The 13,297-nt window shown below is 38.5% G+C and overlaps 1 protein-coding gene and 1 long non-coding RNA gene across 9 annotated transcripts in view; one reads left to right on the top strand and one right to left on the bottom strand.

Annotated features, from left to right (window-relative positions):
- The first annotated feature begins 1,210 nt into the window (after nt 1–1,210).
- LOC119066311 lies at nt 1,211–12,496 on the top strand. 2 transcript variants are annotated; one of them, XR_005085733.1, is made up of 3 exons: nt 1,211–1,392; nt 3,042–3,047; nt 12,486–12,496. It is a non-coding gene; the product is annotated as an uncharacterized LOC119066311 (long non-coding RNA). The 2 variants fall into 2 exon arrangements; XR_005085732.1 differs by lacking the exons at nt 3,042–3,047; nt 12,486–12,496 and adding exons at nt 2,837–2,838; nt 10,131–10,143 and having other exon boundaries at nt 1,244–1,392.
- The window catches only part of LOC119066232 (unconventional myosin-IXa-like), a 32,429-nt gene continuing 22,928 nt past the window's right edge, over nt 3,797–13,297 (bottom strand). For 3 of the 7 annotated variants that reach the window (XM_037168573.1, XM_037168555.1, XM_037168563.1), the window contains exons 9-24: nt 12,927–13,265; nt 12,802–12,843; nt 12,602–12,744; nt 11,914–12,049; nt 11,576–11,841; nt 10,063–10,110; nt 9,513–9,764; nt 9,149–9,335; nt 8,998–9,081; nt 8,742–8,925; nt 8,311–8,672; nt 7,793–8,250; nt 7,251–7,639; nt 6,255–7,184; nt 5,584–5,672; nt 3,797–5,520 (exon numbers count right to left, since the gene is read on the bottom strand). In XM_037168573.1, coding sequence (XP_037024468.1) covers nt 3,973–5,520; nt 5,584–5,672; nt 6,255–7,184; nt 7,251–7,639; nt 7,793–8,250; nt 8,311–8,672; nt 8,742–8,925; nt 8,998–9,081; nt 9,149–9,335; nt 9,513–9,764; nt 10,063–10,110; nt 11,576–11,841; nt 11,914–12,049; nt 12,602–12,744; nt 12,802–12,843; nt 12,927–13,265 — 5,457 coding nt within the window. In that variant the 3' untranslated portion in view covers nt 3,797–3,972. Of the gene's footprint in view, nt 5,521–5,583; nt 5,673–6,254; nt 7,185–7,250; nt 7,640–7,792; nt 8,251–8,310; nt 8,673–8,741; nt 8,926–8,997; nt 9,082–9,148; nt 9,336–9,512; nt 9,780–10,062; nt 10,111–11,575; nt 11,842–11,913; nt 12,050–12,601; nt 12,745–12,801; nt 12,844–12,926; nt 13,266–13,297 lie in introns of all 7 variants that reach the window. The other 4 variants (XM_037168591.1, XM_037168582.1, XM_037168602.1 and 1 more) reach the window with 4 other exon arrangements.

The following is a 13,297-nucleotide window of genomic DNA, read 5'->3' on the forward strand; positions in this document are numbered from 1 at the left end:
ACAAGTAAATTTAGTAAGTCGTTGTTATTGGATATAGTATAGAAGAACAAAAATTAAAAACCGAATTATTCATTCAAAATTGTGTGAATTCGTTTTCAATACTGAACTGTTTTTCGCTTATTTGAATCTACTTAGCACGGTAATGCTTCACTCATTTATTTTTAAAAGTGTGATATACAAAACCTTATCCAAGTTGTATCATTAGATGACATCGATGGAAGGGCCTTTGGATTTGTGAATGAAATTGTTTATTCAAACCTTCATAAGCAACACATAAAAGACTTGGGTTGATTCTTCTATAGATACGAAGTGCAATGTATCTTCATTTGCTGAACTTTCAACCACCAGATGACTAAGTCATCAATTTTATATGTGGCTGAATCGCTAAGCATTCAGCACATCAACAACGAATCCGTGTTATTAGATAGACGTATGTCGAATCGAGTAGTATGTAGTCGGTAGCCCCCAAGGGCATATTCGAGCCTGTTCGGTCCTGTCGCTTTTCCCGGACACATAGTCACTTATCAAAGCCTAATTCCTAATTGTATTTTCCTAATATATGCTTAAATGCAAATTTTGTGCAAAAGATGCGATAATTGTCAAGCGATGTGAAGCGATCAAAAACGCGCTGGTGCGTAAATATGTAAGTGCGGTCGAAATTCAAAATTAATTTCTAACGCAGCATCATTTTCATACAAGGAAGCGTTGAAATGTATTTTTCGGTTTAACTTTTCATCGACTCGTTCACTTGAAATTCAAATTTTAGGCACACTTACGGCGTGAATTTGAATTTTAATTTACGCATTTGATCGCACTGCAGTAGATAATGGCCCATTTATGCAACTCAGCATCATAATGTGCCTTTGCAATCTTTATACGTCTCTCTTACATAAATCGTTGTACGATGCAAAGTAATTTATTAGGCTCAAGATGTGTGCGGCCTCATGTCATAATTACACATCTAGAGCCAACTAAAGTACTTTGTTCTCGATGTCATAAACAACCATTTCATTACATGGACCTGCATGTAAACTTTGTGCAATAGATGTGAAAAACGTCAAGACGAAGCCGAGTTTGGAAACACGTGTGCACGTATATTAGAATTTAGATACAAGTGAGGAACACGATTTTATCTACTGTAGCAACTTTACATATTTATTGAATGAATATTTAGTAACCCAAAATGAATAACCGCGTACTACAGTACATAATAGTTATTTATGCAACCGAGTGATAAATGCTTTTTTAGGCACTAGATGTGTGGATTGTCACTCGAGACCGCAAGGCAATACACATCGTGTGCCTAAAAAATCATTTATCACCGAGTTGTATACAACGTTTTTCGCAATAAAGACAACGGAAGGTCCTACTTTTTGTCACTTGTTGCGAAAAGTCTTTTTATTAACAGTCTTCATTCATTCACCAGTTCCAAACTATGTGTGGAATACTTTAGAGCTTAAATTTTTGGCTGGAATTTTAATCAACAAAATAAATGATGCCACCTAATGTTTTGTCTGTTCTGAATAGTGTGCCGGTATTCACACAATGTTTAGCAAAGCAGGACAAAGTGCGTATTCAAATATATTCAGTAATAATTAGAAATAAAAATGTATACGAAAATATGAATGGATTTGGAAAAGAAACTGTAAATTTGTAATTAGTTAGATCTTTTTTCTTTTTATTTATTTAGTTGTCATTTAAACACCGTGCCAGTTCTTCTGTTCCAATATTTAGTAACACTTAAAACATTAAGAATATTTTTTATTTATTTAATTTCCATTTTATGTTGTTGGTTTATTTGTTATATATCAGAACAATTTTTTGTTATTTATTTTCCTTTTTTTATTTATTTTAATTAATTTATAAATTGCTTCTCAGTTTAAATATATTTATATATTCAGAACAATAATCTCCATTTAATGAAACATATTGAATTCAATTTAATTTTTTTTTCGTTTTCCTCATCCCACCCGGTTGGCATTATAAAATGATTCCGGTTTTTTTTATTTCTTATTTTTTCCGGCTTATTCCTTTTATTCATTTTAGAGTATATCATATAATACACAAGAACTTTTTATTTATATTTAAAATATTTAACAATTTTTCAATTTTATTTATTTAACTTTTACATATTTATAAACAAATAATTTTTTAATTTTTTTTTATTTATTTTTAATTTCAATGATTAGTGTTAGACAATTGCATTTTTTAATTTTTATTTATTTTTATAACTACAACAATTTACTTAAATATTTAAAATAATAAAAAAATATTATTTTCAACAAATTATCGGCTAGACTAGTACATTACATACTCAAGAAAAAAAAAAACAATTGTATCCAATTGATAAATTGATTTAGAAAAAAGAAATTATTATTTTTTTGATCGAAATTCCTTTTACTGCTTTCTACTCTAACGAATGCCTTAGTAAAAAAATCACCTGTCGGTCCGAATACGGTTAGCAAAAATAATTTGTTTGGTTAATCTTTTCATTTAGTCCACTTTGTAGAACAGAAACCAGAAATTCATTTGCCTGGCTGGGATGTTAATAAGCAAATAAATTTCATATAATCCGTTCTGCAAATCAATCGAAAGAAAAAAAAAATTTTTTTTTGAAATTTTCAGTCAAGGAATTTATTTTGATGTCAACTGCGCTTCGCTTTGCATCGAGTGGTGAAAATGGTATTGGTTTTGGACGATTTTTAAGGCATTTTCTCTGGTTTAAATCTTGAACTTGTGAAAGTGCCTAAAATAATTCGTCCAAAACCGATACAATAGTTATTTACGTATCTCAGATAATCTGTTGTGGGCAGTATGTTTTAGGCAATCTCATGAGATGTAGTCCGAACGAAGTGAGGGCGACAAGCGAAAGTGCCTAAAGTCAAACTCCACTACAGATGCATTATTGCGTATACAACTTTTCATGCTGAGGGCAGAAATACTAACGAGAAAAATTCTAAAATTCACTCACTTCGCATATAAAAAAATGTATTGGAAAATCCTTTCCTCTCGTGACTGAATTTTGAGAAGAATAATTCTAGAATTCTGTATACGAAAATTGAATTCGAATAGTAGTGTCGCTGAACTTTCTAAACAAAGCCATTTCGACGACATTATTTTCGCGTGTCCTAGGAATGCTCTATGTGACTAAATTTATGAGCAACGAGTTCAGCTTGGAAACAAATGTTGTTCATGTAGCCTGTGTTAAATGGAACACATGTTTGGTTGGATATTATCTGAACGGCTCTGACCGAGCTGCATGTAAAGAGTAAACGGCAGATCGGGTTCGTTCGCCCAGTATGGCCAGTCCGGACCTAATCTTTAGTCATTGCTTGTGTATTAAAGTTGACCAACATTAAAACAGTGAAGTGGTGGGCCCAAAAAGCAGATCATTTTCAACTGTCGCCAGAAAACACTTTCATTCAAGAAAGGTTAACCGACAATTATTTTCGAGAGATTGGCAGTGACCGTTCTGGACATGATGTGTTCGAATATTTTACGCAAAACGAACTGAGGATCCATTGGGACATTTTTCTGCTTCATTCTAAATGAACCTTACTTCCTTACTCAAGTGTACAACGGTCACTAAGGGATATGCATCTAATTTAATCGAAAGCCAAGACGTCGCCCGAAATAGAGAATCATTTCCCGGTAAGCTTCGGGAAAACCGAACATTTTAAAAGCATTTAGCGAATCCAAGTTTTACGACACAATTAATTCATTTACAAAGCGCAAAGTTGCCCGAATCAGTGAATGTTGAGCTGTACAAAGTTCTCAATTGAACAACAATCATTTCTTCTTGTTGTCATCAAACAATCTTATAATTTTCGTTTCGAAAAGGAATAACAAAAACATCAAGAGGCAATTCGCAATTGGACGAACCATTAAACAAAAATATTTTTCTTTTAAAAAAACAGACTCACCCTCCATTTATCTCTTCATCACACGACTTGAAATTGTCTTACAACTAAATCACACCATGATTGGTTCATCGTCCATGCTACCGCGTCGTTTCGGATTCCGATTGTTATTTCTATTATCCTTACTGGCACCATTACCGCTCAATTCAATCGCACTATCTAATACAACTGGTTTCACCGACGACGCATCATACGTTGACATACTTCGAACGGCCATCAATTTCGGCCGATCAACGCCACTTTGGACTGAAAACTGTAAATTGTCTTGGCTTAGTATCAATCGGGCTGACGACATGGACGCTGATGATGTGCCCGAAGCATGGGATTTCGGAACCGAGTAGCTGTTCTTTATAAATGCATCGCGGTCGTTATTTTTAGCGTTATTACGCGTTGGCGGAACGAAATCAATGTTTTGATCACGTAAATTGTAACTAACCGCAACCGGTTCAGACATATCGACATCATCTTTAGCTATGGAATCGCTTTCGATTGTTCTCCGACTAACATTATCACCCAAACTGCCAATCGATGAATCAATGCTGTCTTTCAAAAAATGTCTTTCATCGCCTACAAATTGACTATCCCGATCACATCGACCACTACTCAGATCGTCTAAGCTACCGCCTTCGCCATCCATATCGGTAGAGAGTAGATCGTCGTCGGAACTGGCTCGTGCTAGGCTGGGAAGCGTTGACGTTAGCATTGCCTTTTCCTTTTTGATCTCCTCGATATGATCCTCCAACAGCATTTCTTCCGTTTCCGATTCGATGTTTGGTGGTCGTGGTGGCATCTCTTCCGGTGTAAAAACTTTAGAACTGCGTAACGTGCTCAGACGTGTCGTGGCTGTATGGGCGGCAGTGTCTAGTGTATCAATGTCAGCTAATGTACTCTTCACATTCATCATTTTTTGCGTTATCAACGTTTCGATACACTTCGTCTGCCGGCCAATATCGTTCAGACTATCCTGTGCCGGAATCTGGCGATTCGTTCGGAGCACACACGGTGCAAAGACGATAGCTAATGAACTGGCCGACATTCGATTGAATTGTTCACGTTGTGCAACCAGTGCTAAATGAAAAACTAATCGTTCCAGTAGCGCGTGATGCGATGTCGGCAATTTCTTTATCAATGACATTAGAGTGGATATTCGATCAGCCGTTTCAGATAGTTCACTGGCACGCAAAAAATCGTCGTATCGATCGAAGCTCAGCAATGGTTCGGGCATTTCGCGTAGAAATGATTTTAGCACATTGGCCAACACATGCACATTATACGATTCATAATCCAATTCCGACGAAGCAGTCGCTTCAGACATTTTCGTTTTCAATTCTTTGATTTTCGAATTGACACCACTTTTACGATAAATTCCTTCGGCATACAATCCGTGCATTTCGATTTTCGTTATCAATTGTTCGATTTTGACGGGAATCTTAACGCCACCCTCGGCCGTGCACAGATTGGTCAATGGCACACCGAATAGTGTGGAATTAAGTATTGCCGTGTGCGATGTATTATTATTGGATGGACTGGACACTTTGTTGCAGGTGTGTGTTTTTTGGTAACACTTTTTGTGACACGTCAGACGACAGTTTTGGCAGACCTAGATTGATAATAAAAATGAAAACTATCGACTGTGACCACATTTATCATTTTGTCAACATACCAGTCCACGTTCGATTGGCCAAAGTAAAAATAATTGACAAATCTCGCAAGCAGTTGGAATGTTAATGATTGTAAGTTGAAATGTGTGACCTAGAAAGACAAAATCGTCAAAATATTTTTATGAAACGCGCACTTGCTCTATTGACTATCATGGGTTCAATTTCCGGAACCAACAAATTCGATTTTTTCGACATTATATAGGATAAGATATGCTAACGTCGAACCTTGTGATTAATTCTCTGAACGGGTCGGGTTCGGTCTGACTGGAACTCGAACCTCATTTCGACCCGAATCTGAACTAAGATTTTTGGTTCGACCCGAACTTGACCTGAACCTAGAATTTTCGATTTCGGATTCAACCCGAATCTGAAACTTTCAGGAACCCGAACTGATCCACCCTGACATTTCAGGTTCTAGTCATGTTCGGGTCAAACCCGAAAGTAAAAGCTTAGGTTCGGGTCAGATTCGGGTCGACCAAATTCAGGTTATGGCCCGACCCGAAGCGCTATTTACATTACCGCATCACGTAAAGGAATTTACCTCGAGAAGTCAAGAAAGCACAGTGGAACCAGCAAACTCAGTTACAAATGTAATAATTACACAAATATGAAATCATCCGATGACGTTGTGCTACTGATGATATGTTATAACAACAGAGAACTAAGAACTTACCATTGTAGTTGGTATGCTCGTCCACTTTCCTCTTCTTCTCCTTTTTCCTTTTCGCTTTCGGTTTGTCCGTTTCCCTAGAATTCATGAACTCGTTCAAAAAACCACGAAATGCATTAACACCCATTGTCAGCGGGAAATCATCCTTTCGGCCGCAACACGTTTCCATCACATGCTCAAAATTTGCAATCAAATCCCGATACTTAATGTTCAAAGTATCCGAGTTCTGTTTATGCGCCACACTGTATTGTGCCACCAGATTGTCTTTGAATTCCCGCAATGCCTGCTTGAACACCCGATCCACTTCTGACGGTTTGCCACAGTCGTTGTCCATTTTGCAAATCTTTTGCGTTATAAAGTCTTGCATTAGCTGTAACTCTTTAGCATCGCTGATGATTTTATCCGTCGAGTCGGTGTATTCGCGTGTTCCGGAATACTTAGAATTTGGCGTCGATTTGTCAATATTTTTCCGCAATCGCTTCGAACGTTTCGCTTCACACTGTAACGTTTTGACGCCACCGTTTTGGATGCACTTCGTATGCACTAAAACCTTGCAATCCAAACACCGATGACCTTCGTTGACAAATGCATCACTCTCCTGACAGCTGGCGCATTTTTCCGCTTTGCCAATTCGTGCCGCCTTGCGGAATCGATGTCCCGCAATGTTGATGTGAGTACTGGATTGGTACATGTCATTGCCACGGTTAACATCCAGTAATGTGATTTTTGCACTCGGATCCGAATTGCGTCGTCGTAGTGAGTCGCTGGTAACTGGACTCTGGCGGGACAGTAGATGATGATGCGGCTGCGATGTGGATACAACGAATTCATCGCTGAGATTCGATTTGACTGTGCGACGGGCTTTGGATATGATATTGTCGACCCTCGTATGTTTGTCCTCGGATATTGTACCTAACAAAGCAGCTGCTTTGCCTGAATAAAATCAAAATTTCTCATTAAATGAAACGTCCCGAAGCACAAAACAGAAATGTTTCAGACCTTTCGGGGTATTTGTGTACGCTGGAATCTTTCCCGAAACATCATCGCTGGGCGGGTGTCCTTTGCCGAATTGAGCATAGTTTTGTGACGAAGCCGAATGCTGTGGACTTGTCTTCATCGCTAAATTCTGGTAGTTATGATGCTGGTAATTTGAATTCAATTCGTCACCAGTACTGAGACTAACTAAATCACGACGTGATTTTGATGGAGTCGCTGTCGCTGGAGCCGATGCTCGTGACTTATTTTGATCTGATGATTGCGCTGTGTTAACCAACACTACGTCAACATTGCTCATTGGATATTTGTAAGCGGATGAATCGAATCGTAGTGAATCGGCGGCTGGACCAGAGTCGACTCGACGTACTGGAGTCTTTGCTGATTGATCGTATCTGTATAAGAGAGATATGAACTCGTAAATGTTGATATTGTTAGTAATGGAATGAACAATGGTCGTTTCAGGCCGTCACCTCTATGAAGAATGAAGTTTGGTAGTGACTGACGTGACAACATACCCTCTTGAAATAAAATTGTAAAACACTCACCGTTTGCTCGTCTCGATATCATCATAGTAATGCTTGGTTGCACGTTCCACATCGTAAAATCTTGAGCTGCGACTATCCACCACTGTTTCATCACCCGATCGCTTCGCTTGATTCAAGTCAACGTTGGCGAAATTCAAATTCTGATAGTCGTGATGCGGCAGACTGGTCGAACTTTGAAATGGATCTTTGTTGCTATTGGTTGCTGCTGAATTGATGATTAACGTTCGGAATTGATTTTCCGCCCGATGCAAAACGTGCCGTTGTTGCAGCAATGAAAAATCGTTTAGACTGTCATTGACACGATTGGCGTACGGAATTAATTTTGACGGATTGTGAATGTCTGCGTCGAAACTGTGATATGGAATGTTAATGGAACGATCGAAGCCGGCATCGATTGATCGCTCGTGGGCAGGTAAACTTTGTGTCGGACGTAGTTTGTTTCGTTCCTTAAGTACTTTCTGCAATACAACGGTGTGATTAGCAACGTAGAACCCGAGACCATAACGAAATCGACTCACCTGTCTGTGTGCCTTGTTGAAATTTATTCTCGCTAATTTCCCACGAATGTGTGCCTGCACAATAACAACGCCTTTACGCAATCGATTGAACCATTTTCTTGTCACAAACATTCGCCACGTCGCTTGAATCAATACCACAGCATCCACTTGACTTTTCTTCAGTTGATATTGCTTCTGAGCCACATACATCCGCCAATACGACTGAATGGTAATGGCAGCCGATCGATGTGTCGTAAATTTACGCCTTTGCAATATACCGCGAAACCACAATTGAATTCGAATGATACTGTCGATGATTTTGGTGTGCAATCGCACATCTAAGCGAATTTTCTGAGATTCTCGCATGTAAATCTTTGAAGTACCTGAATGATTGTGAGAAGAGCAATGGTTTAACCACGTCGAGAAAAGCAACAACGTTCTCAAATACTCACCTAGCTGATAGTGTTGTTTGTTCAGATCCATTGTGTTCATGAAATCACGCACATCCTTTTGTGAACTGACTAGACCTTTCGGCAGTAATATTCGATACAATTGAATGAATTCCTCATAAGTGAGACGAACGTTGTATCCGGCACGGCGAATCCGAACCGTTTCAAGCATTCCCGTATAACGTAGCTGAATAATAGGAACATTGTGATGTGAATGCCATCGTAATATGTCGAAAATTGTAAACGTGCAGTGTCTTACCTGTCGTATTACGGTCGGCTCGTCAAACTTATTCGGAATCTTATACGGATTAGACTTGATGCATCTGATGAAAAATGGATTTGCCTGAGAGCGAAAATTCAGAAAATTAAAACCGAAATTCTGTCGCAATTTAGTCGGAGAGTCGTCGTACCTGATTCAGTGTGTCCATCAGGGCGGTCAACGAATTCTGGAATTGTGCTGTTACGGTAAGTGGTTGCTTTCGCGTTTTCACCGTCGATTGATTCGATAAATTTTGTCCGGCTGTCAATGTTTTGACGGTTTGCAAATTCTTTAATCCCTTCTTGGGACGTTCGCGCGGACGAAATGATTTATTTTTTCTGGTTCAAATTAAGGGGAAATTTTTTTTCGTTAGTTTAGGCAGTCCAATTAATTGAACTAATTCATTAGAAAGTATCATGCAAACAAGAACAATAAGAAAAACGAACGAATTTGATATTTTTCAATGATTCAATTAAAATGTGGAAAAGGCAAGCATTTAATAAGCATAATCTTACTGCACAATCTGTGACGCTCGGGCCATAACATCTTGACCGGGGCGTTCGAATTTCATTGCACCTTTGCCAAACAATTTGCTGTTGTTGCTAGTCAAAACGTTCGATGTTAACGATTGCAGTTCGTAGCCCAGTTTTCCGTCGGGGAAATTTTTATTATTGTACGCGATACTGGACCAGGATTTTCGTGGACTTTTATTTGGTTGTACGTTGAGTTGGTATTGAGCAAATGTCGTCGTTGTGTCGTTTGGTGTACTATTCACGCGTTTACTTTTTATTTAAATTTTCATGTGAAGAAACAGTTATGAGCACATTGACAAACAGAAAAAAAAATGGAAGAAAATTGGGGAAAAAATATTTTCTTTTTTAATTCATGCAAGAAGGTCAGAACGATAATAAATGAAAACTGAAATTTAAACGGGGTTTAAAATGCACATTGAACATGCATTACACATCAACAACTTTTCAGCATTCAGTGTAATACATTTTAACTCACAACTAAATAGAACGAGTAAAAAGAACACTAAAAATGTCTTCGGTTAGTGTCACTTACGCAATTCTATATATGGTTAGGTTTACTGATGACACTGTCACTAGATGGCTAAAAGGTCCACAACAAAGAATAAAATTAATTCAAATGCATCATCATCGGTTAGAATTAGCACAAGTCGTTGATTAATTAGTCAGTTAGTTATAGCCTAACAGAGGGGTCTGAAACACAATTGAAGTGGAAAATTGTGACTGAAGTTGTGCTTGGAGCTACGAGCTAGAAATTGTCCTAGGAAGGTAAATCTTCTCTGGTGAAAAGATCATAGATTTGAGACCGTGGGTATACGTTTTTTCGACCTTCTGAAACTTTTATTTTTACTCGGGTACACTGGACATTGAGGATTCTTTTGAAAAAACAGCCGACCGAAATCGGACGCATTTTTCAGTGGAATGTTTTATGTGTGCTTGGAAAGGTATCCGACCCTAGAAGTCAAAAACACTTAACGATTGCCTCGACGCTTGTGTGGTCAGTGTGAGGTGATCAAAAACTGAAAATTTGAACTTTTCTTATAGAAAGTACTCGAAGCACTCGATACGAACAAGGTCGTGTGGGGTGTCATTAGAAAGGTAATTGCATGTTCTTCCGGGGAGAATTGGGTTTTATGGGGATTTGGAAGCATCAACGATGAAATATGAGACGTTTGAATGTTTAAGTGGTTATATCACATCGTAGATGGTAGCAAACTTCCGTAAGACTCTACTTCCGCTGAAAGTACATGCCATTACCTTTCTAATGACACCCCACCCGACAATGTGCGTTTCGGGTTCCTCAAGAAATTTCCGTAAGAAAAGTGTAATTCTAATGACAGCCTGTACGGCTCGTGTAGCTAGGGGAAATTTCTGTAAGAAAAGTGTAAGTTTTCAGTTTTTGATCACCTCACACGAGCCACACAAGCATCAACGAATTTTTTTAAAAGTGGTTTTGGCTTCTTGGGTCGAATACCTTTCTAGGCACTCATAAAAAATTCCACTGGAAAATGCGTCCGATTTCGGTCGGCTGTTTTGCAATAGAATCCCTCATTATAATTGCACTCCATGGTGCTAGTTTTCCAACTAAATGTTCAATGGACTTGAGATACGTCTAATGCTAAAATGTATGCAGAAGGCTTTCTAGCTTTTGATTTTGCGGATTCCAATCGAGTTAAGTGTTCAAGATTCTGCAATTCCATTGAAATAGAATTTCTCTTTGGTAGAGTCGATGGTTTTCCTCGTCTATCTATCAAATCATCGCAATTATGAGCTGAGCGTGAGCTTCAATAAATTGTGCAATGTGCTGGTACGCAATTAAGTAAAGCGTTAGAGCTCACTGGTCGCTTTATGGTTTTAATGAATGACATGGATGTGGTTCTGTTCTACTAATGAGTTGGTTAATCGACTGGAGAAATATTGTGCTATGTTTGGATGTTCATATGGATGTAGAGATTCGAATGAGTTACAAGTATGAGCTTCCAGATTTGATCAACAATAAACGAACAGAAGAATTTATTTTCGTCAAAGTTTTTACTGATTTAACATACCTGAGTATCAGATCATTATGCGGTTTGAATCGATTTTTGCCAGGCAATTTAGTAAGCGATTGATCCGTTCGCTCTTTGCGATGTTTGACGCCAGCCGTCCGGAATGCAAAATAACCACGAAAAAATGCCCGAATAATAGCCCATCGGAACACAGCCACCGGATCGGCGCCAACCAATTCGCGAACGAATGCCATACTGGAATTTTTCAACACACTCACGATGTCCTGTCGCATGAGGTCGAGATTTTTCTCTCGCATTTCCGTGACCTGTTTAGGGTGAAACAAAGATTCGTTTTTCAATGTTGAATCAGTTCATTCAGTGTAGTTTCATGATCGTACCTGATATTTCACCTTTCCGGCATAGTGACGGATTATGAAAGCGTTTTCCTTCTTTTGCGGTTTTTCGTAGAATTGACTATCCTTATGAACACTGTTGAATTTTTGGAGTAACGTCTCGTTGGTGGCACCGGGAAAACTAATGCAGAAAAAAATTGAAATGCAAATATTAGACGGCTGAGCTCACCATGCAGGGAATTTTTCAATTTTAACTAGTTCAGTTGTTCAGACGAAGAATTTGGCGTTGAAATTTTAAATTCAAGAGAAATGGACGTTGATCACGGATTTGACTGAATTTGAATAGACCTGTCGTGCATATTGGATTTCTCTTCAGATTTTGTCGTACTGAATGACTCTGGAACCGACAGTTTGGTGTCATTTGAAAGATGATCAAACTATCTTTTGAAACTACAGCTTATGGTTGACATAATGTTGTGTAGTCTGAGCAGAAGGTACTTAAAACCGGGTCAAAAATTTTGAATTTTCAAAAAGCGCTTTTCGTTCTGATTTTTTATGTTGTATCCTGAGGTGGTCCTTAAACTACATCTAATGAGAAACCCAACATACTTGACAAGTTTATTTAGAATTGTTCAAGCTCGCCGTGTGAAGAACGTATAGTGGAGAGATAAGCCTTCCCCTTTAAGTCTCAGTCTCAGTAACGAATTGCTACCAAACTGAACGGATAACTCACTTGCATAAATCATCCAGTATGCATAACAAGCCGGTCGGTTTCACTTCAAACAATTGCAAACATCCCGAATTGTCCATAAAATCTATGTCTCGCCACTTGATGCCCTCCTTTTTATATTCATTTTGCTCATACTTGAAAACGTGCTGTAAGGAGACAAACATTAATTTCGTTCATCGAAAACCGCCACCAATCTCTCTTACCAAATTGAAATAGTACTGAAGGTGTTCGTTTGCGTAGTTAATCTGATAAAGAGAGGAAAGAAAATAAATTTCATAAAAATCATGAGCCAGCGGTGACGAAATAACTCTCGGATCGTTCAACTTACACACAATTGTTCAAAACTATTTTGCGATCCGAAATCTTCAAATCCAAATATATCTAAGACACCAATCGAATGTCCGGTGTGTATAGCCTGGTCTTTGTTTAGCAGAGCATGGTTCACTTGCAAAACGATCCAATCGAACAATGCTCCATATAAACATTTGGCCAGAGCATCTCTAGCGGCTATAGCTTCCGGCAATTTATATTGCATGATCAGCGTTTCACCACTAGCTTTTACACGTTTCGAGGTTAACGCTGCCAGCAGAGTGTCCTGTTTAACTTTTAGCAACTCCGATATGATGCCGACTACCACATGATTTCGCACCTGTACACTTTCGTCATGCTAAGGGAAAAAATGTGATCGAGGATAAGTCT

This window comes from Bradysia coprophila, chromosome II, assembly GCF_014529535.1.
Source record: "Bradysia coprophila strain Holo2 chromosome II, BU_Bcop_v1, whole genome shotgun sequence".
Taxonomy (NCBI): Eukaryota; Metazoa; Arthropoda; class Insecta; order Diptera; family Sciaridae; genus Bradysia; species Bradysia coprophila.